The 27,512-nt window shown below is 34.0% G+C and overlaps 3 protein-coding genes and 2 pseudogenes across 5 annotated transcripts; 2 read left to right on the top strand and 3 right to left on the bottom strand.

Moving 5' to 3' along the window:
- The first annotated feature begins 4,370 nt into the window (after positions 1–4,370).
- Positions 4,371–6,849, top strand: LOC111285316 (laccase-17-like; annotated as a pseudogene). The gene is made up of 6 exons (XR_016342698.1): positions 4,371–4,524; positions 4,656–4,807; positions 4,897–5,140; positions 5,245–5,382; positions 5,457–6,416; positions 6,506–6,849. The product of XR_016342698.1 is annotated as a laccase-17-like (transcript).
- A 1,341-nt stretch (positions 6,850–8,190) lies between these two features.
- On the top strand, positions 8,191–11,053 carry LOC111286591 (chitinase 2 pseudogene; annotated as a pseudogene).
- Positions 11,054–11,199: 146 nt separating this feature from the next.
- Positions 11,200–12,230, bottom strand: LOC111286592 (uncharacterized). The gene has a single exon (XM_022876630.2). The coding sequence runs from the start codon at positions 12,108–12,110 to the stop codon at positions 11,382–11,384; it is 729 nt and encodes a 242-aa protein (XP_022732365.2). The 5' UTR covers positions 12,111–12,230; the 3' UTR covers positions 11,200–11,381.
- Positions 12,231–13,402: 1,172 nt separating this feature from the next.
- Positions 13,403–16,529, bottom strand: LOC111285206 (BTB/POZ domain-containing protein). The gene is made up of 2 exons (XM_022874522.2): positions 15,495–16,529; positions 13,403–14,587 (listed from the first exon to the last, which is right to left on the bottom strand). Exons 1-2 carry the CDS (start codon positions 16,074–16,076, stop codon positions 13,634–13,636), a joined length of 1,536 nt encoding a protein of 511 aa, XP_022730257.1. The 5' UTR covers positions 16,077–16,529; the 3' UTR covers positions 13,403–13,633.
- Positions 16,530–17,747: 1,218 nt separating this feature from the next.
- Positions 17,748–27,385, bottom strand: PHOT1 (phototropin 1). 2 transcript variants are annotated; one of them, XM_022875856.2, is made up of 24 exons: positions 27,178–27,385; positions 26,753–26,812; positions 25,208–25,952; positions 24,912–25,094; positions 24,193–24,284; positions 23,130–23,409; positions 22,800–23,016; positions 22,640–22,710; positions 22,236–22,342; positions 21,934–21,983; positions 21,668–21,772; positions 21,331–21,390; positions 21,161–21,250; positions 20,813–20,889; positions 20,626–20,710; positions 20,360–20,440; positions 19,919–20,022; positions 19,716–19,765; positions 19,501–19,607; positions 19,266–19,388; positions 19,064–19,115; positions 18,669–18,781; positions 18,399–18,539; positions 17,748–18,177 (listed from the first exon to the last, which is right to left on the bottom strand). In XM_022875856.2, the coding sequence occupies exons 3-24, from the start codon at positions 25,948–25,950 to the stop codon at positions 18,076–18,078; spliced, it is 3,033 nt and encodes a 1,010-aa protein (XP_022731591.2). In that variant the 5' UTR covers positions 25,951–25,952; positions 26,753–26,812; positions 27,178–27,385; the 3' UTR covers positions 17,748–18,075. The 2 variants fall into 2 exon arrangements, with proteins under 2 accessions (XP_022731591.2, XP_089617974.1); XM_089761848.1 differs by having other exon boundaries at positions 26,753–27,385.
- Positions 27,386–27,512: the final 127 nt, after the last annotated feature.

Below are 27,512 nucleotides of genomic sequence, written 5' to 3'. Positions count from 1 at the left end.
GTCGTCAGAGACAATGTTGGCCAATGAAATCTTATAAAATGATTTTGTATTTTATTTTATTTGAATTTGGATATTTAGAGATGTATCATTAGTTGGATTAAAGATATGGATTTGACTAGGTAGACTATATCAATTTATTGAAGAATTTTAGAATGATTAAGAACGAAAGCTTTGTATTACTTTGGGGTTTACTTCAAGGTAATATAACCGTATTACGTCTTGGTCTCAGGGTGTGACACTATTTGTCACTCTTTGAAAAAGCTTTGTCATCGGATTCATTTAATTTTGTGTCTAGAAACAAACATCTATAATCAAGCTTATAGCAAAAGATGTCCTCCAACCTATTGATAAGATTTTTTATTAAAAAATTATCCTTCAATCTGTTTGTAGGATTATATAAAAAAATCAAGATATATTATTTTATTATTTTATATTTTTAAAACTTTATTTTTAAAAAAATTATAAGGCTCTCTAATATGTTGGTAAAGCTTTTTTTTTTTAAAGCATTGGCCCTTCAATCCGTTGGTAAGGCTTTTTATTTTTATACCATTTGTTTTGAAATACATAAAATTATAAGGTTTTCCAATATGTTGGTAAAATCCTATGTAAAAAATTTACCTTCCAATATGTTGGTAAGGCCTTTATTTAAGTTTTTTTGTAAATATATATATATATATTAAAAGATAATAAATAAATAAATAAAATAGAATAAAAATAAATAAAACAAATACCTGACGTAGGCTAGAGGAGACGGTTGGGCTACGTGGCTCAACTTCAGGTATAAAAAAGCTATAACGACTCAGCTTAGGTGGCTAAATTCCAACATGGCTTGGCTCAAAAAGAATCAGGTCGGACACAGGCGTGCGGGTTCTGGGTTATCCATTTAAAAGCACGTGGATCTCTTGAACTAGTTAAATGGTGTCGTTTAATGGTCCTTTAAAAGTAAACCTTTTTGTCTTTTCTTCTCTTAGATTCCAAGTTCCCACACTCTCTTTCTAGCCTAAATCCTCTTATATCTCTCTACAACTTCAATTGGTGCCGACAAAAAAATTTAGAAGTCGGCTAAAATTCTTGATTTTGTTCATTTAAATCTTTCACTTTTCACTAGAAACTTTGACCCTTTTTTGGAATCTTCAATTGAAAAATTCTTAAAACCTAGAAAAATCTCAGGAAAACCTAGAAACCCTAAACAAAGAACCCAAATCCTAAAAAAAAAAATTCACAAACACAAAGCCTAGAAAATCCTTGAATAATCCTAAAACACCAACCAAAAAACCAAATCCTAGAAAAACAGTTTCAAGAACAAAAACCTAGAAATCAAATCGATTCCCAAAAACCTAAGTGTAAAGAATCTCTGTTAGCCTTTCTCTATCTTTTTTTTTTTCTTGATGTGAGTTTGCACTTGATTTATAACCTTTTTAATAGGATTTTTAAGGTTTATAGATTCAATTAAGGCTTAAATCATGGGATTTGATTTTTGTTCGATTCGAGTCAATGTCTTCCCTTTGATTATGGTTTCCAAATTTTATGCAAATAGATTTCAAAACCCTTTTTTCCCGATTCACAAACGGGATTTCAAAATTTTACTTAATTCACTTTCTTTTTTTCTTTTAGTTTTCTTGTTAAAGAATAACACGTGAATGAAAGAAAGAAAAGAAAAATTAAAAATAAAAATAAATAAATAAATAAATAAGTAAGTAAATAATAATAATAATAATAATAATAATAATAATAATAATAGGGCTAAAGCTCGCATCCAATCAACAATTATCGAGCTCATAGCTCAAATGAAATAAAAAATTATAAAGGCCCAAATATGAAAACCTCCGAAACCCAACGAACCCAAAGAAATTTAAATGAAAAAATTGATCATTCTCTAAACGAAAATAGGTGTCTACAACTTCAATTAATACAATCAGAATGGCTCCAATGGGACCACTTGCAAGTAGTTCAAACAAGGTTTTTGGGCTTTCAAGACACCTTTTCCAACTGGTTTGAGGGGTCATTGGCTCATATCTCGTGGTTGGCTTTTGTAGCTTTTACTTCCAAATCAAATTCGGCTTAGAAAAAGTTTTAATAGTTTTAATTGTATTACATAAAAAACAAAAAATATTATTTTTTATAAAAAGATACCACTTATTATATCATTTATATCTTCAATTAATGATAATTTTAATTATAAAAATATTAAAAAATTATAAGTTAAACCTTATATCTCACTTAATTTTTTAATAAATTTAATGTAAAATTAATCTTTAATATGCCATTATACTTTACAACTTAGAAATATTTCAAATTGGGTTACTATTAAATAAAGACACATAAAAAGTATTTAGTAAAGGATGATTAGTTTAAAAGTTATAGTGGTTTGCATTTGACAATTACATTACTTTATTTGGTAGTAATTTAGAATTTTTGTGACAATGATTTTCAATCATTGGGTAATAAGATCATTATTTTGAAGAATGATTTGATTTCCAACTTAAAAGAATAAAAAGTTTTATCACAATAAAAAAGTAATTTTCAATATTAGTTTTGCCAAATTTACCCAGAAAAAAAAATTTAATAACATTGCCTCAAGAAACTAGTTAGTAAAAATTTTTAAAATTAATTTTTTTTAATCACTTATTTTAAAAAGGTTTTTTTTGTTACAATTGAATAAATGTTTATTGATGAAAAAATACAGTGGATTTATTTAATAATTTTTAAAAATTATTTTAAACAAAATTTATTTATATTTTGTAGTTTTTTATAAAATAACATTTAATTATTTTATAAATTATTGATTTAATAAATATTTAATTTTTTTTGTAAAGTTATTTTAAATATTTTATACTCTATGATTTATTTTTCATATAATATCAAACACAATGATTTAAAATTAATAGTGATTTATAATAATGCACAAAACATGATAATTTAAAATCATTGATAATCAAATCACCCTGATGACCTTATAATCATGGTAATTAAATCATCACAATAATTTTAAAAATAATATCAACTGCTAACATTGTGAAATAAAATTATACTCTTGAGTAGATAAAATATTTCAAAAGGAAATATGATACCCAAATTATTCTTGAAAGCCAACTCAATGATCTCAAAATTTTTCAAACTTAATTTGTTAGTGTCTAATATTGCATTCATTAAAACCTCTAATCAAAATTTAGAGTAATATCAAAGTTCATTTTTGCCTTTTAGCTACATATTGTTGACTACAAATTAGAAAAAGAAATCTCACCATTTATTGTATTCTTGATCTCACTCTATCAAATTTAAAGTTTTCAACTAAATGGTTGATTCTCATGATATGTAAATTTTAACAAGCATATAATATCATATAACTATTACTCAGGGAGGTCGTCTTGACGAGTAGTTTAAGCAAGAGGAAAAAAGAGTTTCAATCAATTTCCCTTTTTCTTTTGTGTTCAAAATTTTTCAATCAAATTTCAAACTCCTCCAATTAGTACTAAATCTAATCAAACTATTTTCAAAATTTATCCCTTTATACATAAGCTTTGTCTGTTGATTTCTATGCTTGAGGTCAAGTTGCGTCGATTGAGGTTTCCCTGTGATTCATATATGACCTGTTCTATATTAAAAAATTATGGAAAACAAACTGAAACTACAGCCTATTTTAAAAATGACTGCATGACAGAAATCCTTCGAGTGAACTATGTTTTTCTTCATCATAAAGCATAATATATATTTTCACTGATTTTACATGTGGATATTACACTAACATGCTTGATTAAATATCATATTTAACTTAAATGAATTACAGATACTTGAAATTTACCAGCAAAGAATTCTATCATATAAAAACTTCTATATATCAGAAGTTAGGCTTTGATCTTTCAAGAGTTGGTATTGGTTAGCACTTTTAACGGATGGTGGGTTTGCTTTTGCTATGATGTTGTCGATAGTGCCGTGAACAAGAAGCAGCCGCAAAGATATCCTGGTGCCAAATATAATGACAGTAATTTCTTCTTCTGTTGATGCCAAACATTGATTCGGTTTTGCCAAAAACAAAGTTAGAGAAGCATGAAACAAGCTCAAAACTACGTCTATCATGGGAACCAGATATGAAAGAACATATGTAAATGTAGGATTATCTGATTTTTGCATAAAGCCAAGGTTTGACTTGAAAAGAAAGGAGACCAAAGGAATTGATTATCTTTGACAACACCCTAAAGTTGTTCTAACAACTGGCCATATCAAAGTAGCTATCGAATCTGTACTCATTTTTTTTTTTTTTGTAATCTTTAAACTAAGCGAATTCTAACCAACCAAACTCCAGTCCCTTACTCCTATATATACATTCTACATTCTGAGCTCTGATCAATATACGTATTTGCAGATCTGAATTCTCTTAGGCTGCTCTAAAGGGAAAAAAAAAGATAATACATGGCTGCTTCTCATAAATCAACACCATTTGTGGGTGTCTTTCTCTTCACATTTGTCACGTTGAGTCTCTTTCCAGAGCCTGTAGCTAGGATCACCAGGCATTACAAGTTTGATGTAAGTGTCATTGTTCAACATTACATTGGTGCCTAAATCATTGGACAGTGAAAAAAAAGGGAGGTCTCTTTCCTTTCTTTTTTTTTTTTCTACAATGTTTTTTGTTAATATTAATTTGTTAAATTTTGTAGATCAAGTTGCAAAATGTGACACGTTTGTGCCACACCAAGAGCATCGTATCAGTAAATGGGCAGTTTCCTGGTCCTCGCATTGTGGCAAGGGAAGGCGACCGGCTCTTGATAAAAGTGGTTAACCATGTGCAGAACAACATCTCTGTTCATTGGTAGATAAGTTCTTCACTTAGAACAAACATTTTTTATGCTCTAATTAGTTTTCTGAATTGCAAGTTACTATCATTGTTTTTTGAAATAGGCATGGCATTCGACAGCTTCAAACTGGATGGGCAGATGGACTGGCATATGTGACTCAATGTCCCATACAAACAGGCCAAAGTTATGTGTACAACTTCACAATTGTAAGCCAAAGGTGTACTCTCTTCTGGCATGCCCATATATCATGGTTAAGAGAAACTGTACACGGTCCCCTAATCATTCTTTCTAAACATGGTGTTCCTTACCCCTTTGCCAAACCTTACAAGGAAGTTCCCATAATTTTTGTTAATAAACTCTGAATGAGCTGATTTAAAGCTACATCTATTTGCTTCTTTAAGTGACCTTACTTTTGTTGACATAAATCACCATGGATGATGATTAAACTGCAGGAGAATGGTTCAATGCTGATCCTGAAGCGGTTATTAGACAGGCTCTTCAGACAGGTGGAGGACCGAATGTCTCTGATACTTATACAGTTACACCATCAATGGACTCAAAGGACCACTCTACAACTGCTCTGGCAAAGGTATGAAAAAGATTGTAAATATTATAAACTGACAGAGCTATTTAGCTGAACTGGGAACTAATAATTCTTGATAGATATATTCAAGCTTAAGGTGAAGCCAGGCAAGACATACCTCCTTCTAATCAATGCAGCTCTCAACGATGAGCTCTTCTTCAGCATAGAAAACCATACTCTTACAGTGGTTGAAGCTGATGCTGTTTATGTTAAACCCTTTGAGACTGAAACAATTCTTATTGCACCTGGCCAGACACAAATGTGCATCTTAAGACCAAACCAAGATATCCAAATGGCACATTTTTCCTGACTGATAGACCACATGTGACAGGGCAAGGCACCTTTGATAATTCAACTGTTGCTGGCATTTTAGAATATTAATTACCACCCAAAAGCTTACATTCAAGATCTCAATGAAGAAACTTTCTCTGTTTAAACCAATTTTACCTGCTCTAAATGACGCTTCCTTTGCAACAAATTTTGCAACTAAACTCCGTAGCTTGGCTAATAAACAACTCCCTGCCAATGTGCCCCAAAAGGTTGATAAGCAGCTTTTCTTCACAATCGGCCTACGAACAAGCCCATGTCAGCAGAACCAAACCTGCCAGGGACCTAATGGAACCATGTTTGCAGCTTCAGTCAATAATGTTTCTTTTGCAATGCCTACAACAGCACTAGTCCAGGCTCATTTCTTTGGTCAATCAAATGGTCAATGATTTTCCAAGTGATCCAATACTTCCATTTAATTATGCAGGCATTCCACCTAATAACACTATGGTGAGGAATGGAACTAAGCTAGTAGTGCTTCCTTTTTAACGCTAGCGTAGTGCTAGTCATGCAAGACACAAGCATACTTGGAGCTGAAAGCCACCCTCTTCACTTGCATGGCTTCAATTTCTTTGTTGTTGGCCAAGGTTTTGAAAATTTTGATCCAAAAAAGGACCCTAAAAACTTTAATCTTATTGACCCTGTTGAAAGGAACACTGTTCGTGTGCCATCAGGAGGTTGGGTAGCAATTCGTTTTCTAGCAGACAGTCAAGGTGGGTAGAAATAACAGCATAGTTGTATTTTTTTAGTAGTACTCTATTTTTGCTTATGTTTTGAGCTGATTAGAGACACGTGTCAACAGGGGTATGCTTCATGCATTGCCACCTGGAAGTCTATACAAGCTGGGGCTTGAAGATGGCTTGGATGGTCTTGGATGGAAATCTACCCAATCAGAAGTTGCTTCCACCCCCAGCAGATCTTCCCAAGTGTTAAGGAATGCCTCAGACAGAACTTGCCTTGCTATTTTTTTTTCCCTTTTAAACCTATTTTTTATTTCTTTTGGGCCCTTTTGTCATTGGCCGGACAATTCTGAATAATTCTTGAAGTTGATTCACTGGGGAGAGAAACAATGGTGTGGGAAAATTTTTGTAACATTCAGATTCAATATGTCAATGAATGAGGTTCAATAATATATCAGATAATGAATTTTCTGCAGTTGACTTTTTTAAATTATCAAGTTGATTAGTTTTTATAATGGCTTGCAAGTTATAACCCATAGATTTGATTTTCTAATAAATTTTGTTTCTGGATTAGTTTCCCCTTCCACTACTTGAAAGTAACGACAGCATTGTTTTTTTTTTTCATTTAAAATTTAAATTTTAAATTTTAAATTTTAATCATTAAAATTAAAACATTTTACGAACAAATCACGAAACCGTAGACAAAAGAAACAACAGCTTTGGTTGGTTCAGTTTGAAAGTTTTGGAGTTTAGAGTTCGGAATTGGATCTTTGTCCAGGAATGTGAATCTTCTTGTTTTATTCAAAGTTCAGCAACTACAATGTTTTCTTAACCAGCATTGATTGACATGGGTTCTTTGACTATGTCGTATTATAAATATTTTTCATCCCCAAAAAAACGGCATGTTCAAAGCGGTCTTGTTCCTTGGGTCTTGGTAGTTGCTCCGTTGCCGTCCTTGGGGGCAATGCATTGCTCCCCAGTTCCTACCTCGTCTTTACATTGTTCATTAGAAGACTGTCAAGTGTCACCAAACCCTCTTAGTGTCCATTCATTAAAGAAATACTAAAAAAATGTATCAATGTGAAGTAAAGCCAAAACCAGAATACTCGACTTGTTTCACATGAAATAGAGATTAAATCTGAATCTGAATGTCAACTAATCTCAATCTCTGCCCAATGGCGTAGCCACATGCAAAGTAGTGAGATCAATTGACTCAATTGATTCTCCAAAAACTTAATTTAGTATAGATATTTTAATAAATTTTTATGTAATTTACTTACATTAGTATCATTAAAATTAATAAAAATAAATATCTTAAAGGGTTTTATATTTATATTTTATTTTATATATATGGTTATAAATTTTTTATTTTATACAATTTGATCATTAATAACAACATTGGATAATAATGTGAAATGTGATATATTTTTAAATATATTTTCACATAAAATAATTTTTTTTTATTTATTTAAAATTATTAACTTTACTTGCAAATGAAATCTTGTCTGGAAACCTTCAATAAATATTGTTTTGTCCAAAATTACATATTACTGGTTTGATTTTTCTTTTTTTTTTCTTATTAATTTCTTTTCTTGATTTATATTAAAATTATTTAATTATAATGGTAATTTTTCTAACACATATAATTTCATAAAATAATTATTTACTATTGTATCTAAAAACATTATTTGTCTTCTTATTTTAGAAGAAAAAAATGAATAATAACAAAGAATAAAATGAAACTTATAAAATTCACCGTAGGCTTGAAATTATATCTCATTATTATTGTATTAACTTTTGTATAGAGTAACAAGATAATATATTCTATAGTTTTGTAAATTTAAAACTTTTGGATTTAATATAGAATTGTTTTTCAATAATATGCAATTGGTAAATATGCATAAAAAAATGTACCGGCTATTATGCTTTCTAATGAAACCAGACAACTACACAAGAACAAATATCTTCTTTGTAGATAATAATTAGGACTCTATGATCGTCCCTTATAAATTCCTCTCTTGAAACCTCCTACTGAAACTTAAAAACTGCTACAGCCATGAATTCATCTATGCTTGCTGTTCCTCTTGTTCTTCAAATTTTCATCGCTCTATTTTCCTCAAATCCTGGAGTAGCAGCTAACTCAAAACTCTTTCGAGAATATATAGGAGCAGAGGGAAAAGGTGTTACCTTTTCAGATGTACCCATCAATCAAGAAGTAGATTTTCACTTTATCCTCTCCTTCGCTATTGACTACACAAACTCTTCTTCCCATCCTTCCTCCACCAATGGTGATTTCAGGGTTTACTGGGATAGAGAAAACCTCAGCGCTTCTCATGTTTCCTCTATCAAAACCCGTCATCCGAATGTCAAGGTAGCTATGAGTCTTGGGGGCGATACAATAAATGATAAGCATGTATTCTTCAGTCCTAAAACAATCAATTCCTGGGTTAGAAATGCCTTTCATTCCCTAACAGAGATATCAAAACAGTATCATTTGGATGGGATAGATATCGACTATGAACACTTCCATGCAGATCCTGACACATTTGCTGAGTGCATTGGACAGCTTCTTTTGTTCCTAAAACAAAACGGGGTGGTGTCGTTTGCATCAATAGCACCTTATAATGATGACTCCGTGCAACCGCATTACTTGGCCTTGTGGAGGAAGTATGGGCATCTCATAGACTATGTCAACTTTCAGTTTTATGCCTATGATAATAGTACAACTATTTCTCAATTTCTGCAATACTTTGATGAACAGAACTCTAACTACAGAGGTGGTAAGGTCCTAGTAAGCTTCGGTACTGATGGAAGCGGAGGTTTGTCTCCTGAAAATGGATTCTTTGAGGCTTGTCGCAGGCTGAAGTCTGACGGCAAACTTCATGGCATATTTGTTTGGTCAGCGGATGACTCCAAGAAAGATGGTTTCCACTATGAGAAGAGCTCACAAACCTTGTTGGCCAAATGAAAATGATCTCACACATAGTTTTGTTGCCCTGTTTAGAGTTGGACATGAATAAAACAATGTATTCGAAATTAGTTATATGTATATCAGATGATATCTCTATGACTAGTGAGGTGGTAAGGGAAATTTCTAAAAGCTTCAAATGATCTGGCATTAAAAGTTAATGAAAACAAAGGCTACATAATCAAAATGAAAGTCCACCTTCTCACCACCAACATCCCTGAGAAAGCTTTTTGAGAGAGCCAACAGAACCCAAAGCAATATATCGAACCACTGGACTTCTTCTAAATTAAACTGAGCAATTATTTGCTTCCTAGATAAATCAATCAGTATGGAAGTGGTATACAAGCCAATCTAAGTCTCAAGAACCAAAAGTTGACATAAAATATTCCCCATAAAATATTTCTTGATACCGCACAACTAGACAAGAGAGCACCATTACAGCTCCGAAGAATACCAACATTTATCATCAAGAACAGCAGTATGACTGTGATGTAACAGACACTACATACTTCAGGTACCAACATTTAAACAATCACCGTGGCTTTCAGCAGTCCCTGACCTATAAATTACTTTTGGTGCGTTATACTTCAAGCATTTGTCAAGTAAACAGAGTTTGTTGTTGTGGTGTTGCTTGCTTTTCCAGCTAAGAGTGATTGAAATTCACTTGCAAAATATGCTTGTTATAAGCTTTTGCATGCCGCTGCTATTTCAGCTTTAGCAAATGTACTTTTTCACAAGAATCTGCAAGTCATCAGATAGGCAGATCTTATCAAGCCAGAAGAAGAGATATCCAACAGCGGCATAAGTTTTGTCACAGTTTGAAGCCCCAAGGATTGCAGATAACTTAAAACAACCATAAACATATATTAGTGACTCCAAATTCAAGGCAACATACATGTTTTGTTTTTGCCACACCCAACAAATACAAAATTCGATCTAAGGCAAGTTTTAAGCAGCTTGGGTTCTCAAAATGGTTTAGGAGAAGAAACACATCGCAGAAAAAAAATGATTTTTCTTTTTTTTTTTTTTGGATAAGTAAAAAAGCTTTATATATCCAAAACAAACGATTTGTTTCTGTTCTGAAACAAATGATTTTCAGTATTTTCCTTCGCCTAAACTCCTTGAAGCCTTTGCAAATCACTCAATATACCTAAGAATCTATACCAAATGACATGGAGAAACTACTAACCACTATTCCTAATAATTCATTATCCCAATTTCTAATATATTTGAGATTGTTGCCATAGTAATCAATTAGTGTCCAATTTTCAGGATATGCTACCAGACCTTGAAATGAAATATATAAGGCTGCCAAAAGTATGGCCATCGACTACATTGGTTACACCTCAAAATGAAATAAGCAAGAGTAGAAAGAAAGTCTAGAATATTAGTCAAACCAGCTAGATCAGAAGATAAAAGGAAAAGCTAAAAGAGATTTCATGTCATTCACCTGTGTTATGCATAATGTGAGTTTGAAATTGCAGAGTGAATCATCAAACCAGTACCATAACTCAAGCAGCAGTATACTTGGTGAAATAGATTTTTATTCTGAACTTCTAGACTACCACAGCTACGAGGATTTGGAACTCCATTAACATGCCCAAAAACCATAAAAAAGCCATTTCCTAATTGCAATTTGCAAGCATTGAAACTGATCATCCTAAAACAGCATCTTTATCAATTGTATTTTCAACTAAGACCATGAGTGCATAATATACCTTCTATAAAGCATGCATCAAAGCCGGTTCCTACTTTGTTAATAATCGTGCATATGCCAAATGCATCTTTCACCTGATAGAAATTCGAAAGACAACTACAACCAAAGGCCAAAAAACCTAGAACCGGAAATGCCAAGATTAACCATCAATAGATTTCATTCATTATAAATTAGAAACAAACATATTTCCTCAACATTACAATGGAAAGAGTACCCAAAAATGATTAGGCATTTTAACTGTGGAGCTAAGGAGTGCCTCCTTCAATCTGCCATCCAAAACAACAAGCAGAATTGCTAAAATACCCTAAATCAATCACTTATCAACTTCATTTTCAATCTTCTTCTTCTTCTTCTTCCGTAGCTCTGAAGAAGAGTTATTTTCAATTCCATCCTCAATCTCTCTACTCTTCCTTTTCTTCTTCTTATTCTTCTCCCCTTCCCTTTCTTCTTGATTTCTCATTTCACCCTTCTCAATATTCACCCCATTTTCCTGTAATTTTTCAATCTTTTCTCCACCTTTCTCCTTATTCTTATGCTTCTTTCCCTCACTCTGCTCAATTAACATTTTGCCCTCATCTTTCCCAAAGTTGCCCTCATTCTTCTCCTTCTTCCTCTTGCTCTCTCCATCTTCAGTCACTATTTTGCCCTCATCCCCAAAATTAATCACCTCACCCTTCTCTTTCTTGTTTTTGTTCTTAAGCTTCTTTCTCTCTCTATGCCCATACCCGTGACTCGCCTCTTGACTCAGCTCCGCAGCTCCACGAGTCCAGTTGACTACACTCGGTTCCAGACTCGATTCACCGGCACCTTCTACAGTGGTCTCGGACTTGGACTTCTTGTGCTTGCGATCCGATTTCGACGGCTTTCGGAGCTCTCTATGCAACTGTTTGAGCTCGCTGAATGAGGCGGAGGAGCGTCGAAGGTATGCGCTGACCGCTTGCGACGCGCCGTTATCTGTAGCCGCAAAGTTGGAGATGATTTTGGCTGCGCTGGAGACGGAAATTGCAGTTGAAGACAGGATTTTACCCGTCACCGTCTTCATTAGGGTTAGGAATATTCGGAGAATTGATATCCCTAGGGTTTAACGTTGAATCGATTTTATGCTCTAGGGTTTTGGGGGTTCGCGGGCGAATCAATATATATATATATATATATATATATGCTCCTATTTTTGAAAAGAATTACTTGCATTTAGTAAAGTAAAATAATTAAGTTTGGGGGAAAAAAAAAGGTAAAATAATTCTTTGCATTTAGTAAAGTAAAAAGAATTCATAGTAATGAATTAGGATCTCCATTTAAAGGAGAAATGTTACTGTCTCTCATTGTTGTGACTTGTTTAATGAATAGGTGAAACATTAAAATAATAAATTATTATTATTAATATAAGAGTTAAAAAGAAAAAAATAAAAAATTAATCATCCATTTGAGAAAGAACGCAGATGAGTGAATTTGTTTAAAAGTAAAAAAACAAGTATAATAAAATATTTAATTTTAATTTCTCTTAGAAAAATGAGAAATTAAAATAATGTTTCGTTTTAGAATATATAATTATTTTTTATTTTTATTTTTTTAAAAAATAAAAAACATAAGTGAAAATAAAATTAAACTTTTAAAAAATAAAAATAAAAAATATATATTTTTAATTGATAAAACAAATGATGTATAATTTTTTTTACGTTTTGTAAGTTATTGTATTTGAATACTTTTTAATATTATTAATTAATAAATATATTATATTTATAATTAAATATCATTAATAGTATTATTGAATATTTTATTTATTTCTTTATTTTTACATTTTAAAAAATAATTTTTATTTTTATTTATCAAATATATATTTTTAAAATATAAAAATTATTTTCTAAAAAATGAAATAAAAAACATTTTCTCACAACACAAACAGAGTCTACGATATCTTTATATTTTGTATAGCTCAGTGTAGTAATTTTTTTATAATTTTTTAGTATTTCACTAATTTTGATAATTTGAAAACCGTTATAATATTTCTCAGAACCCTTGTAATATTTTTTATAATCTTTGTTTTATTTTTGAAATTTTTTTATATATTTTTTGGTAATTTTGGAAATGTTTTTGATGAACTTTTGTTATATATTTGGTAACGATTTTTATCAGCTTTGTCTTTTTGGGCCAAAGCTTTCAATTTATTCAAGCCCTTTTTTGTACATGCTCAAACTAAAAAAGATTGAACTTGCATCAGGATTTGACGTCTGTTTCCTATAATTTAATTCAATCGTTTCTGCCCTGTTACGCTTATCTGCATGTTTTTCGTTAAAATTACATGCTTCAAACTCACATTCAAATGGTGGCTTCAAGTGATATAAAAAGATATGGCATTTCACAATTTTTATGAGTCAATGTTTTAATTTCCACACCACTGTTCTCTGGTACCAGCAGTGGAAGATGGTAGTTTCAAAAAGAACAAAAACTTCCATGTAGTCTGATGGAAAACAAAGGAATGGAGATGCGCCGACAAAATTGCAAAAGAATGTCAATTTATTATTATATTATACACATTTTGCTTTTAACTCTTTAATGGTAGACCTTTCAGGTTGGATAGTTGCAGAGGGTTATTTGCAACTGGGAACTATCCTGCACACCAGTGTACTGTCTGATGAAAGCTCTTCTCCACCAAACTTCAAATGCTCTCTGGATATTGGGACAGTCATCCCCTTTATTGAGAAATCGATCAAACCAATTGAGCAAAATAACCTGTTGTTGCCCCAAAGATAGGGTAAGAATTGCCTGGCTGAGTCCATCCTCCACTAGTTTCTTATCTACAGATCTAGATGCCCTTCTCATCCATCCAAAATCTTCATAAAGAGCTTCCAACCATGTCGACAGTAGAGAGAACCGGCAGTCTCTTGGCACCAAGATGTTTCCTCTCCCTATTGCAATACATAGTTGAGCAGTAATTCTGCTGATTTCATGGCGGTACATAGTGGGAATCTTTGAATGAAGTTCTGCAAGTTCCCTCTGATCTGCCCACAATTTCACAAAGTCATTTGCCATTCTTTTGTCAATCAGAATATCAACAATCCACTGCAAATTGTCAGCTTCTCGAGCTATTTCAGCCATTAAAACTCCTCGATCTCGTCTACTACCGTCCATTCCTGTAGCTTCAGATAAGCAGAGAACAAGAGAACTAAGACATCTGTGACAGAGATGATAAAGGGTATCTTTAGAGACATCTAACCGATTGTCATCTTCAAATGAATCTTCGCTAAGTAACCGTGAAATAAGAGTTTTCATTTCTCGACGCGCTTTATCATCCTTGGCTTGAAGAACACCACTAAGTAGTTTCAAGAAGATGTCGTCTGCTCTTGCAGACGTAGATGGTCCAGATGATACTCTCTGAAGAACTTCAGCAATTGAACCGTGAAGCTCAAGTTGGCTGAGATGAGATAGAACTTTTTCCTCTTCATCCTCAGACCAGGGGACAGCTTCCAAATACTCCAAGCAAGAACTAATTCCTGCATCAAACATTATTGCCGCAGAAACCTACAACAAACACTAATATTACAAATGCTTCACTACAACAGAAATAAGAAGAAAAGCAAAAATGAAAAAGATTGAGTTGCACATAAATGGTGATACAGGCAACGCAGATATAGCCAAAACAAAGAATCTTTTGCAGTCAATATTTGGTTAATCAAAAAGCCTCTCTGGGATGTGGATTAAGTTATAAGGAAAGAAACTTTTGAGTTATCATGCAAAATGGACGGATTGGAGAATGTAGACTCAAATTTAATTTACTTTAAACCTTCTTTTACCGGCTCTCCAAGAAAAAACAAACAACAATCTTTAAGTATATGATGTCAATCATCATGCTTCTAGAGGAGGAAAAAAGATGTTTGCTGCAAACAAGGTAAAAGTACAAGCTACATTTGAGTCGATTCCAGACAGACAAACAACAAAATTTAACATCAAAACATGTCCGGTTAGGCAAATGACAAACAATGAAAATATACAAATCACAAAGTTCTTTTTATATATAATTCTTTTTTGCTTCAATTGGAAGGAAATGTTTGGCCAAAAAACAGACATCCGTTTCAAACCGGTCAGTGATAAAAGTTTTCCAGTGTCAAACGTAAGTAAAAACCATTGCATTTGACCTTGGTGAAAACAACTCATCTACCATAGATTCATAAAACCTTAAGCAGCAGGCAAAATGTCAAAGAAATTTACATGAACTAAAATCAAACTAAACAGACTCATAAACGTTTGGATAAATAAAGCAATCAACAAATAATACAGTAAACATTTGATCTATACTATAGATCCTTCCTGTTAACATTCATGGAGGTTCTCAAATATGATTCCTTTATTTAAAAAAAAAAAGTCAAACAAACACGAAGTAAACACTTACAATGAGAGCAAAATTAATTAGAATTAAAAAAAATTATACCTTAAGCAAAGCTAAGACTTTGTTAACATTTTCACCAATCAACCTCTTCTTCAGATCATCATAGTACATCAAAACCACAGTTTCCACATAAACCTCCACGTCATCACATTCACTGATTTCCACTGTATGAGAAACCCCGTTCTCTCTGCTTTGACTCAACTTCTCCTCGAAGAACCTACTTTTCTCAATCAAAACTCTTCTGTGCACATCCATTGAAACTCTATAGCCATCTCTAGAGACTACAGTGAGCCTTACATCACCTGATCCCAGCCCCCAATTGTTACAGCTACAGATTTTGAGTTCGGTGAGGAGTTTAGCAACTCGGGTTTGAGTCTTTTTGCGAGATTCTTCGATGGTTTTTGAGTCACGGAGATGCTCCTCTGACATCATTTCGAAGAGGGTGGGGTTTTGACTCGGGCGAGTTGACTCAGTTGGAGGAGGAGGAGGAGAAGAGGAAGGAGAATAGAGTCTTGAGAGTGTTGTTGTTGTTGAAGTTGTTCTTGATGGAGAGAAAGATAAAGAGAGTGTTGGGTCTGAAATAAAGCCTTGTTTTATCATTGTTGACACTTCCCTTGAAGCCATTGAAAAACAAAAGCAAAAAAAAAAAAAAAAAGGAAGCTTTTTCAATAAAGAATATCAACAAACAAATTCTGGGCTTTGCTTGGATTCAAGGAAAAAAAAGGAACTAGCTTGATACCATTGATTAAAAAAAGAACCTTTTTTTAAGAATAAAAAAAAAAACTGGATTTTCTTAGAATCAAGAAAATACAACTGATTTCTTGACAAGAAGGCAATCCTAGGAATGAAGGGGGGATTTTCTTGCATAGAAGAAGAGAAATATAGAGTAGAGAAGTAAAGTTCTATTTTCCTGGGAAATTCGAAGCTGAATTTTCTTGGAAAAGTAGAGAGTGAGAGAATCCAAGAAAGTGGAAAGCTTTGGATCTGTAATTTCAGAGAGAGTATGCCCTCCCTGTAAAAGCGGCAAAAGAGGGACAAGGGAAAATGGTGATGGTAATTATGGGTTTTTTTGCATTAAATCTAGAAAACCGTTTCTATATTTTTAAGAAAATTGGAGGGAGATATTACTGCCTGCACGTGTGAGCACGTGATTTCTGTGACTGATTGTGGGACCCATTTGGAAAAGTAAAAGAAAAATATCATTTGTTCCATTTCATGTTCATTGCTGTCCTACCTCGACAAAAAGTTAAAGACAGAAACTGTCAAATGCCATGGTATTCTTTTACGGAATTTGAATGATCCCATTAGCATGATTGCCTTCATTTGATGTTTTATAACTCAAGGACAAATGTTTAATATGGAGAACAGAGAATTCGAAATCATCAAACACGAAATCAAATGTTGAAATATAATTTATTATTATGCATTTTTGGAGTTCAGAATTACACAGTTACTGAATTTTATCTAATGATGATTGAAGCTATATAAATGAGATCTTAAATATGAAAACTGTTGTTGCTGTTCCAACTTCCAACATAACAACTGTCTTTTCTTTCGATCTACCTTCAACTTTATGTCATCTTTATTAGGTCACTGTATCAAATGTATGATTGCCCTTCGCTTCCTGGTTCTTGTGCAGAGAATGGGTTGCACATGGAGGTAATGCATGCGGCATTGTTCCCCAGAACATGCAATACACCTTTACCATGGGAGTCAGTCTTTTTTGCTGCGAAATGCATTTATATTGCAATGCAAGAAGAAACAATATAGGCTGATAAGATACTAATGTTTTTCTTTGTTCTACTTTCCAGCTTTATTTATAAACTGTAACCTTTGGCAAAGTGAAAAAAAGTGGGTGAGGGAGCATGCGGATCAGTCATTGTTTCACTTGGGACATCTAATCAAAGGTGAGTCTCCACCCAAAATATGCATTAAAATGGTGAAATTTGTGCAGTGAACTAGGTGGTGGCCAGGAGGTTGATGACCGGTATCTGACAGATGGAAACTGCAAAAGTTTGATACTGGCACATGGCATTAATTCTAGTACATACTATTTGGTAACAATATATTGGATTATTTCATCAGGAGGAGAAATAACTCAATATTACCTGTTGTATCAGTTAGTGCTTTGATTGTCATTTTCACAATAAAAATCACTGTCATTAAAATGAAGGACATGAAGTGATGTATGGCAATAGATGGGGCAGGGGCCTCCAAACAGTTGAGAAATTAGGTATGATTCACGAAAAGATATGTAGCTTAGGAATCCAGAAGAGAAGATCACGACAAAGAGAGTCAAAGCAAACAAATTTTATTTACCAACAAACATAGATTACAGAAAATTACATCGAGCATACTGATAAAAAAAAAAAAAAAAGAAAGAACAAACGATCAGAAACCTGCTTCTCTTGCATCGTGGCTCAGCTGCTTCTTGATTTTATTGCCATAAGTACTAAATCCCCAGCCAAATTTGGAGCTAACCAGAGACTCTAATGATGTTTCCTTAATGCAATGTGCTTAATCACGGTAGCAGAAAAATTGTAGTTCATAATCCATTTTGAGAATATCATCGTGGAGGATGCATGTACATCTCAAAAATAACATAGAATGCAACCTCACAGTCTCAGAAAATATTTGTTTGTAAATCTAGCAGTTCAGGTTCCACAGCTTTATCTTCCTTCACAGCTTCAGTAGCAAAGAGAGGGGCTTCAAGCTCAGGTGGATTCTGGGCATTAAACAAATGTCAGCAATCAAAAATCATATAACAATATGAAAAGGGAAATGGGGAATTATGGTGCAAAAGACAGAAATATCATATCAGTTTACAAAAGGAAAACAGCAGCTCTGCTTTACTAGAACACTGGTAACTGTGGAGGTTGAAGCACGCACTATGTTATGCAACAAATTCATAAATACTTGACGGAGTTTAAGGATTTTGGAATTTACCTTGCAGCGAACAAGAGCCCAATTTACACCTTTGAAGAAAGGATGTCGCTTGATTTCACTGGCTCCTTCACGCGAACCTAATCTGCTTTTGGGATCCCTATGTAGTAAGCGGTACATCAGCTGTTTTGCTTGGAGACTTACCTGCATTAACAGTAATACTTTGCTAATAAAACCTGGAATGTCACTTAAAATGGCATTGTTATAGCCACCCTTTTTAAGTCTAAGGCTGTGGATGCAAAAGAGAAAATTTTGAAAGACACAAGATTTTACTTGTATGCTTCTTGGGAATTTAAGATCTTTTTGCAGGACATTGGCAAAAGTCTTCTGCCTTGTCTTTCCCCTGAATGGTGTATATCCATAAAGCATTTCATAGATAAGAATGCCTGAAATAGACAAACAAAATCAATTGAAAAAAAAATTCTTTTGCATTAAATTATAAACTAAAATATTTCATATTTCAGATTCCCATTGATCATTGGCTAATAAATAAAATGGGTTTGTTACTGATTAGCTTACGGCATGGTTTCTGATTTTATCTTTTGCTCTTTTTTACTACTTTCTGGTTCTGCAATGGAAATTAATGCTAATCTAAGCCATGAGCTGTTTCCTTCTAAAAACATGCATTTTTGGATTAGTGGTATTGCTTTATAACAAAGCAAAATTACCTAGAGCCCACCAGTCCACTGCACTAGTATGGCCAGCCCCAGTGATAATTTCCTGCAAAAAACAGTAGAAGAATGGGCATTTAATAGAAAAAAAAAAACATAAAAATGATAAATATTAATGTGAAATGCACCTATTTCTTTAGTAACAAAAGGGAAAAAAAAAAGAAAAGAAAAGAAGTAGCCATTTAAAATATAAACTAACCGGGGCAATATACTCTTCAGTCCCCACAAAAGAGTTTGATGCACGCATAGGTTCTGCCATAAAAATTGGATTCTGCTGACTTTTGCGGTGTTTTTTCTTTTCATCTATGGTTGGCATCAGCAGCTATAAACACCGCTAAAATTTATAAGGATTTCCCCAACATAACTTCAACACTCTGATGAAGAGTAAAAAGAACATAGTTAACCAATGGCCAGAAGATAATAAGCTTAGATACCTGTGGTTTGCAGGAAGTCAAACAAGATAAATCGAAATCGGTCAAGGCCACGTGTCCATTGCCCTGGAGTAGAACATTTTCAGGCTTCAAATCTCTGTATATAATACCTGTGAGAAGAGCAAGAGAATCACTCGGTAACTGATTGATCACTTGGTTAATAATACAAACAAGATGTTATTGAGATAAAAGCAAAATAATAATTGACTTTAACCAACCTTGGCAGTGAAGGTACTCCAATGCAACAACAACCTCAGCAGCATAAAATCTACATCAATAAAAACTTTCTAGTTAATTTCAACTCAGATTTGTCAATAAACTGGAAATAGCCGAATTGCTTTGGAAATAGGCACATTTTCAGATGATACTATTAGATCCTAGTGTTCATAACTCGTATCAATTATGGTAATGGGATAATTACCTCACTGCATCTTCCTTCATGACCTTCATTGGTTGTTTGTCCAAAAGCATGAAAAGTTCTCCACCAGGACAGTAATCCGTAATCAGACAAATATGTGTTTTGGTCTGCAAAGTATCTGAAAGTTAGAACTTTTTATGTCTTCATATAAAGAAAGCAAGTCACAGAATGAGGATCCAATCTGCAATGATCTCAAGTTAAGATGAAATGAGACCAGCTATATAAAAGCGAACGCTCAAGAAACAGATGTATTAAAAGTACAAAAATATGGCACCTAAGTTTCTTCTGATTGAGTATTAAAGCATCAAAGCTTTACATTCATGTGGCAAAGAAATCGAAAAGATCCTAGTTTTATAGTCACAAACAAAAAAAAAAACTATATTTCAAACTATTATCTAGCTAATCTTGCTAAAACAAACCTGCAACTCATATCAGTTTTCTAACCTGAAATGATGCATACAATGCTGGAAGAAAAGGGTGGTCCAACATGTCAAGAATTTCTCTTTCTGCACAAGCTCTATGCACCTATAGCAAAGAAAGCAAGGTATCATGTAAGCAAAACTGAAGAATTGAGGATTAAAACTAAAGGGAAACTCCTCTCCTGGTTATGCACTACCGGGCTTATTATTAGATAACATACAAAGAACCATCCAGGTTTTTTTTTTTTTGGTTTGAAGCTTAGTACTAATAATCAATGCAATTTCATATACCTTGTTCCGGTTGAGCATAACACCTTTATCCATAGCTTTCATTGCAAAGTACAGGCCAGTCCCACATAGTTCCACCAAATGCACACTGCCAAAAAAACAATAGCTCGTATAAAAATTTGTATGACGGAATAGACATTAATTATCCTTCAAAATTGAGTGTAAATAGGAGCAGAGTAATCAGACAAACCTGCCAGTGTCACCTGATCCTAATGGTTTTACTGGCCTAAAATGTTTTAGGCCTATCCTTTCTCCACTGTTAAGAACCTACAAATTAGAAGAGCAATGATATGTAAGGATCACATATATACTCTGCATGGAAGGGATCAGAATGGAACAATCTGGTGTAAAATGACAGATACAAGTATACAAGATAAAATGGAGATGACACTGAAATATCTGTTCTTTCTAATTCTTATAATTTTTTTTTTTCAGAACCATGCTTTGTCATCATTAGCACAGCATCTGAATCATTTTAAATGATATGTTGGTCCCCTTTAGATTATGACTCAGATTCTTATATATGAAAGAATAATACCTTTTGAATAGCTTTCCAGGAGGGACTATCTTTCCTGTGAGGTTTAGGGTGAACGACCTTGGAGTGATTCATCCATAGGTCTTCTGGATTCTGCAGGTAATGAAATTTGTTGTAAGAGTTTTTTAAGACAAAGAGGTTTTCTTGAGAAAGGATCAACATTCAAACATTACCATATTGGCGTCTGGAAGTTCCCTCACTGCTTCATCAACATTTTCTGCAGTTTGTTTCACCTGCGAGCAAGAATGATGCTTATTTGTAAGAACAAGCCAGCAAATTTATAAATATTAGATAGAATACACAACAAAATGCAGCTATTGACTGCCAAAAGAAAAGTAATGCCCTACTCCACTTTTCTCGTTGTAGAGAAACACATATTTTGGTGATAAACAAGTAAGTGTAGCATCCATCACCACTTTAAAAGTTATGGAATTTGGTTAAGAACATAAGGATTTAAAAAGCAGGAAAAAGAAGAAAGAAAAAATGAGAAGCAGAGAAAAGAGTTGAGACCAGTTGTTCACTCTCTTGTGCAGCAGCATCTGGAATAGTATTACGAAGTGGATCAACTTTGGCACTGCCATCTAGCTGCACTCCTATAAAATACTGAACTTCCCCCTGTTCATAGAGGCCAAAAATAAAAACAAGAAACCAGAGAGAATTTTGTTCCTCAGTCCAGAAAGTCATGTGTAGCTGAAATTTGATTATCTGCTTAATCAAGGAGTTAGATAGCAAGATTGCAGCATTTACATTCCACTCTGAATATTTGAGGCTTTTACCTTCTGGTCACGCATAGGCTGCAGATGGAACAGGTTCCAGAACTTCTTGCCTGACATGTGTACAACAACCTTTGAATTATATGAAGAAATAATCCATAACATAAAAAATAATAACAGAACTTGAAGGATAAAGACTTTTCATATTTACTCTATAAGTAATAATGTATAGACTTAACTTTGGACAACCGAAAAACAAGAATATTACATGCATGACATGAATCTGGAAATTGAAGATTAGCTACCTTCTATAAACATTTTCAGGGTGTCATATGACATCTAAACTTGCAAAATACTAAACATACCACTCTTTGTGTAGTTGATTAGCTGCACTGTTACTTCCGTTTGGTTATCTATTGCCTCCCGAATCTTCCTCACAGTAGCTGGATCAGTTTCAGGGCCTTGGAGAAACCTGAAATCACACAGGTTAATGAAGTGATTTTCATTTTTTTTTTTTCACAACACTCAATATATTGTTTAGTTTCACTTTAGACAACAGGGTTAAGGTTTTTTTCATAAACCTGCAATCCCGTTACTCTCTTTAGATAAAAATAGTGTCAAAAGTTCCTTCATATGTTTTAGTTCAAGCATCATGGAAAGTTTAAGTTTCAACTTCAAACTGATGTTTAAGCCTTAAGGGTGGAATGAACAGGTTAAAATACTTGAAATTGATGTCATGATCTGTAAGTACAGGGAATTTGAGGCACACCTGCAATTTCTGCCCAATATTTCTTCACGACTGTACTCTGTCAGCTCCAAGAAGCTATCAGATGCAAAGATCTGAACATTAAGACAACTGAAAACATTAGTTTCTTTCTAATTTGCATTGTTTAACTTTAAAACAATTTAGCTAGAATTTGAAGTCTTACAATGGGATTATCAGGCAGCCTTGGATCAGTAATGACAAAGTTTTTCTCTATACGTTCAAGTGTGGTTGCAAGATCAATACCCTTTCTCATTTCCTTTTGTCTAACTTTGTCATCAAAACTGTCTGGCCTCTCATCATCGTCACTCTCATCCTCATCCGCATCCACCAGGAGACCATTGTCAAAGCTGTCAGCAGTGGACTGACTTTTCCTCGTAAGCCTGAAGCATGGAAAGAGAACCCATGTAAAATGGATGCTTTAATAAAATACCCAGTCAATGATGAAAAACATGAAGTTTACTACAAGTTATTGTAACAAAGATGTTAATCATACCCCATGAAAGAAGGAAGACTAGATGTTTTCAGTTTCTTTTCTGGCACCTCACTTATACGCTCCATTGAGATTCTAATACTCCCATTTGAATTCCTTCTATGCGGAGGTAAATTTTCTGAGTTTCGCCTAGCCATAACTCCTAGTCCTTCTTCTCCGTCACCACCACCACCACCTGATTTTCTAATGAAAGGATGATATGTTGATTCACTAAGTGAACGGGGTTTCTTAACTGCTTCCACAAGTTCTGTTACTGAACCGACAGCCATGTCCTTCTGGCGAGCTGCAAGAACAGATATTATTAGAGGCATTTGAATAGATATCTATGTAAGTGAAAAGTCATTACAACAAGAATAATGTAATTTATGACATCCACACTGGCTTTAAATCACCTTAGAGCTCTCAAAAGGTCATAGTTCATTGAAAATTGACATTAACGGCTTCCTCCAATATGAATTTCTGTTGTTTGCTTGGTTATGAATTATTAAAAAAATTTGACATCCTCAATGACAAAGGATCATATTAATGCCTTAGTTGTGGGGGATAAGATTAAGCACAGGACATCATCAAAAAACCTTAGTCATTACAAATCTATCAAGCCATACTGTCACAAATATAATATGAAAGTTGTGCAAACTGAACAAAAAAAGATTCATGACTGAAAAAATATTGGCATTTCAAGATATGTTTTGGTGCTTAATTCTCTACATTTGAGAAAGTTTCAACTTTCCCTATTTTTCATCTTTCCATTTCTTTAACCTGACATAAATAAAACGAGTGTAAGAAAATGACAAGCACTCAAAACTTTCAACTCTAATAATTACTTTGGAGAGCTCAGACTTATAGAATGAAATTTCAAAATATTGATTTTGCTTAATGAATATTTGAAATCTCCAAAGTATTAATGAAAAATAAATGTTTTGAATATGTATAGTATCTTCCCACGCATGCACTGTATTCCTAGTTGTTGCTGACTGTCCCTAATAATTCATACAGGAATACGAGCAGTGGGTACTTGGTGGCCCAAGTAAGAGACAAAAAAAAGGGGATATGTTAGAACATATACCATCGTATCGAATCAAAGACTCGGGCAATCCATTGGGCCTCATCATCTTTTCCTTGGCCCCTTCTGTATGCTTGCTCACCTCCACTTGCATTCTGACAAGCCGAATCATTCAAACCCAAAACAGAAACAGATATCAAAACAAATTCCACTGTTGACAATTTCTTGATAATCTAATCCTACATTCATTCCCTCCTTCAATCCCATCACAGTTCATCGACAATCCGACGGTTGGAAACAGCAGGCCCACATTCCCATCACCATCAAGAAATTGAATCTTGTGGGTGATCTGACAAGGATTACATGTGAGCCAGCACCCCCAGTTGTCACCAAAATTATTTTTGCAATTATCTGATGTGACACTGGGGACAAAGACAATGGGTGTTTCCATTTCTTCTTGCTTGTCACTTTGTTCTCGTGAATTTTCATGTGCCATGTTTTAGGACAAATGCCCTTGCAGCTACTCTCCTATGTTTTCCTCAAAATATTGTTGAAATCGGATTAAAATATTAATACAGAGTTATTTAAAATACATTTTAGAAAATAAAGAATGAATGTAATAATTAAAAATTTTCATAATCGGTGTATAAAATAATAATTCCAATAGTTATATGATGAGAGAATTAAGGGATGTGTTGATTTATTTGGAAAAATAATAGGTGAAAAAAAGATTATATGTGAGAATTAAAAACCAATGATTAAAGGATAAATGGAAAACTAACCCAATAAACTTTAGGACTTTCCCATTTTCGTCCTTAATGGGTGCAATAGTAAGAAGATTCCAAAAAGGAGTCCCATCTTTCTTGTAATTCAACAATCTCCCACAATAATTTTTCCCTGCCTGCAATGCCTCCCTAATCTTCGCCACATCGCTCGGGTCTGTACCCGCACCCTGTAAAAACCGACTGGATCCCCCACCCAACCAACACCAAAATGTCAATATTACCCTTCCATGACCGTTATTACAGGTAATAAAATGATAGTATTAAACAAAAGTAAAAGAAAGATTTGATTTTACCAATTCCTGCCTATGACCTCTTTAGAAGTGTAGCCGGTCATCTTAAAAAACCCGGCACTTGCATACAAAATCGGGTAATCGGGTTTGGTAGCATCCGAAACAACAAATGTTTGTTGAAATGTTGACAATGCATCCTTTAAGTCTTCGGATACTCTAGGGAACCCTTTCTCCTTGCTAAATTCGTTATCTGATAATTCTTCGGAGCTCCGAACTGAATTATTTGAGTTTCTACGAGAAGTACCCGGTTTGGAATTCGGGTCATCCCCACCCGAATTCCTAACAACAACTCCTTGTGGTTTGCCAGTTTCATTATCTGTTTTTAGCACTAACCCCCATTCTGCAGCTCTCTTTGCAGCCATTCCAGCTTCATCCGAAGGCTTCGGACTTGCGTTTCCGCCGCCGTTTTGATCATTATTATCGCTAGTGATCTTATGAACAAGTGGTGATGATGCTAATGAAGATGGTGCTGGAGATGGGGATGGAGCAGGTGGTTCCTTGAGTGCCATCCATGATGTTATTTCTTCAACTCGACCCGACTTGGAGGCTAGCTTGGAAGGGTCAGCTTCTTCTGAGCTGCCACGTGTATCTATTAAGTTTTGCCAAATGGGTTGCGAGCGAAATGCCGGGTTAATGGGCCGAGTTGAGAAAGTGGATGGATTGAACACTTCAAGTGAGCCCCTAGAGTCCCTTGGCAGTGGTGGGATCAAGTTTGATTGCTTAGATGATTTTTCTGTTGGGTCCATATCTGCATAATTACAAACAATAGTGAAAAAAAATCTAAGTCTAGATATAGTTTATTGCCTAGTCATGCATCAAATTAAAGGGTGAAAACTGAAAAAGAAGAAAACCCATCACAAATCATAGCCATGCAAATATTTGTCCTGTGGGAAAGCAAAAGAAAAAAAGGAATACAATTCTTTTAACATAGTTGAAATTTATGCAGATATGACAATGTTACACTTTCAACATCAGTGGTGGGACATTGAAATGAACTGGACTAAGAGGTTGGGGAAAGATGTTTTGGAACTGAATTATTATGAGGTGATAAAAGAACATTAAAAAAAGTCAGCTTGCAAGGAATATTAGGGGCTTACAAGTCATTTCAGGTTGCTTTATTGATCTAAATAACTCATGTTAGGTTTGAGTTTTGGTGACTGCAAAAGTGATTTAGAACCTCATTTTTTTTGGTAGTTTGGTCATGGGAGAATAGGTTAAGTGGAGATGTAGAGTGCGGAAAATTAAGCCAAGCACTGAAAATCAGTAACTTGCCGGAGCTTGAAGACATTAGCAACTAGATGGTTCCCTTATTAAAGCTGTCAAAAAAAGAAAAGCTCTTTGTGGCCCATGAGAGTGAAAGAAAACCGCAACAAGTTAAATTACCAAAAACAAGACTAATTTCATAACAAATTTATGAGCAGAGAAAATTTTCTGTCAATCATGCAACTTACTAATAAAAAAACCCAAAAATGATGCCCAAAATCTTTAAAAGAAGTGTAAAAAGAGTTTGGATTTGTAATAGAAGCAAACAAATTACAAAGAAGCTACCTCAAGTGAATTAAGCTGAATCTTCAGAACCAGATTCTGGTTTGCTTGCTGAAAGAAACTCTGCAAAGGTAAGAGCTGAAGTTTCTCAAGTTGAACAAACACCCAAAACTTGGTGGACTTAACAGTCTACAGGTAAAAGAATAATAGAAAAAAGAAGAGGCTGAGAGATGAGAGAGTACAGGTAGAAGGAGACGAGAAGATAATGGAAGAGAAACTACTTTTTAATTTCAATTAAAAAGGCTAAGAAAAAAAGGAATGATCGTCGAAAAGGTTTGGGTTCCCATCCCTCTGGACCTGAATTTCACACGGCTCTTGCTATTTCAGCTCTTATCCCTATAACTCAATCATGAAACCCTCTTTTTCTACTTAAAAAAAGCTACAGGAAGAAGATTGTTGTTTTCTTCTATCAAAATATATCCACTCACCTTACACTGATTTCTTGATCTCTTTCTGTTTGGTATTTACAGTCTGGCAAGTGGAAATGGGTTGGCAACAAAAAAATAAGAAACAATAACAACAAAAGCAAAATCAGCAGAAAGAACAGAAGCAAATTTCTTAAGCACGTTGAAAGTTGCAGGACTTTCCCGACCGTGAGTCTCTTCAAGCAATGCTTTCTTGTTTTCTTGGCGTCTCAGTCTCACAGATAACCAGCCAAAACCCTTTTAATAAGGGTAACTCATAAAAACATAATAGGAAAAAAAAAGAAGGACATATCTTTTCGAACTAAATGCAAATTGTTGAGGGATGACAATGAAATGGC

Source organism: Durio zibethinus, chromosome 6 (assembly GCF_047325235.1).
Source record: "Durio zibethinus cultivar Kanyao isolate XHJ-2024 chromosome 6, ASM4732523v1, whole genome shotgun sequence".
In the NCBI taxonomy this organism is placed as follows: Eukaryota; Viridiplantae; Streptophyta; class Magnoliopsida; order Malvales; family Malvaceae; genus Durio; species Durio zibethinus.
This window is presented reverse-complemented; position numbering and strand designations above follow the sequence as displayed.

Excerpts from the sequence above, each read along its gene's own strand:
- LOC111286592 (XM_022876630.2), bottom strand. The coding sequence starts at position 12,110 with ATGAAGACGGTGACGGGTAAAATCCTGTCTTCAACTGCAATTTCCGTC.
- PHOT1 (XM_089761848.1), bottom strand. The coding sequence starts at position 25,950 with ATGGACCCAACAGAAAAATCATCTAAGCAATCAAACTTGATCCCACCA. Across the intron at positions 25,095-25,207 it reads GAGGTCATAGGCAGGAATTG|TCGGTTTTTACAGGGTGCGG; the intron begins GTAAAATCAAAT and ends TGGGGGATCCAG. Across the intron at positions 19,608-19,715 it reads GGAGTACCTTCACTGCCAAG|GTATTATATACAGAGATTTG; the intron begins GTTGGTTAAAGT and ends CTCTTCTCACAG.
- LOC111285206 (XM_022874522.2), bottom strand. The coding sequence starts at position 16,076 with ATGGCTTCAAGGGAAGTGTCAACAATGATAAAACAAGGCTTTATTTCA. Across the intron at positions 14,588-15,494 it reads AAGTCTTAGCTTTGCTTAAG|GTTTCTGCGGCAATAATGTT; the intron begins GTATAATTTTTT and ends TGTTTGTTGTAG.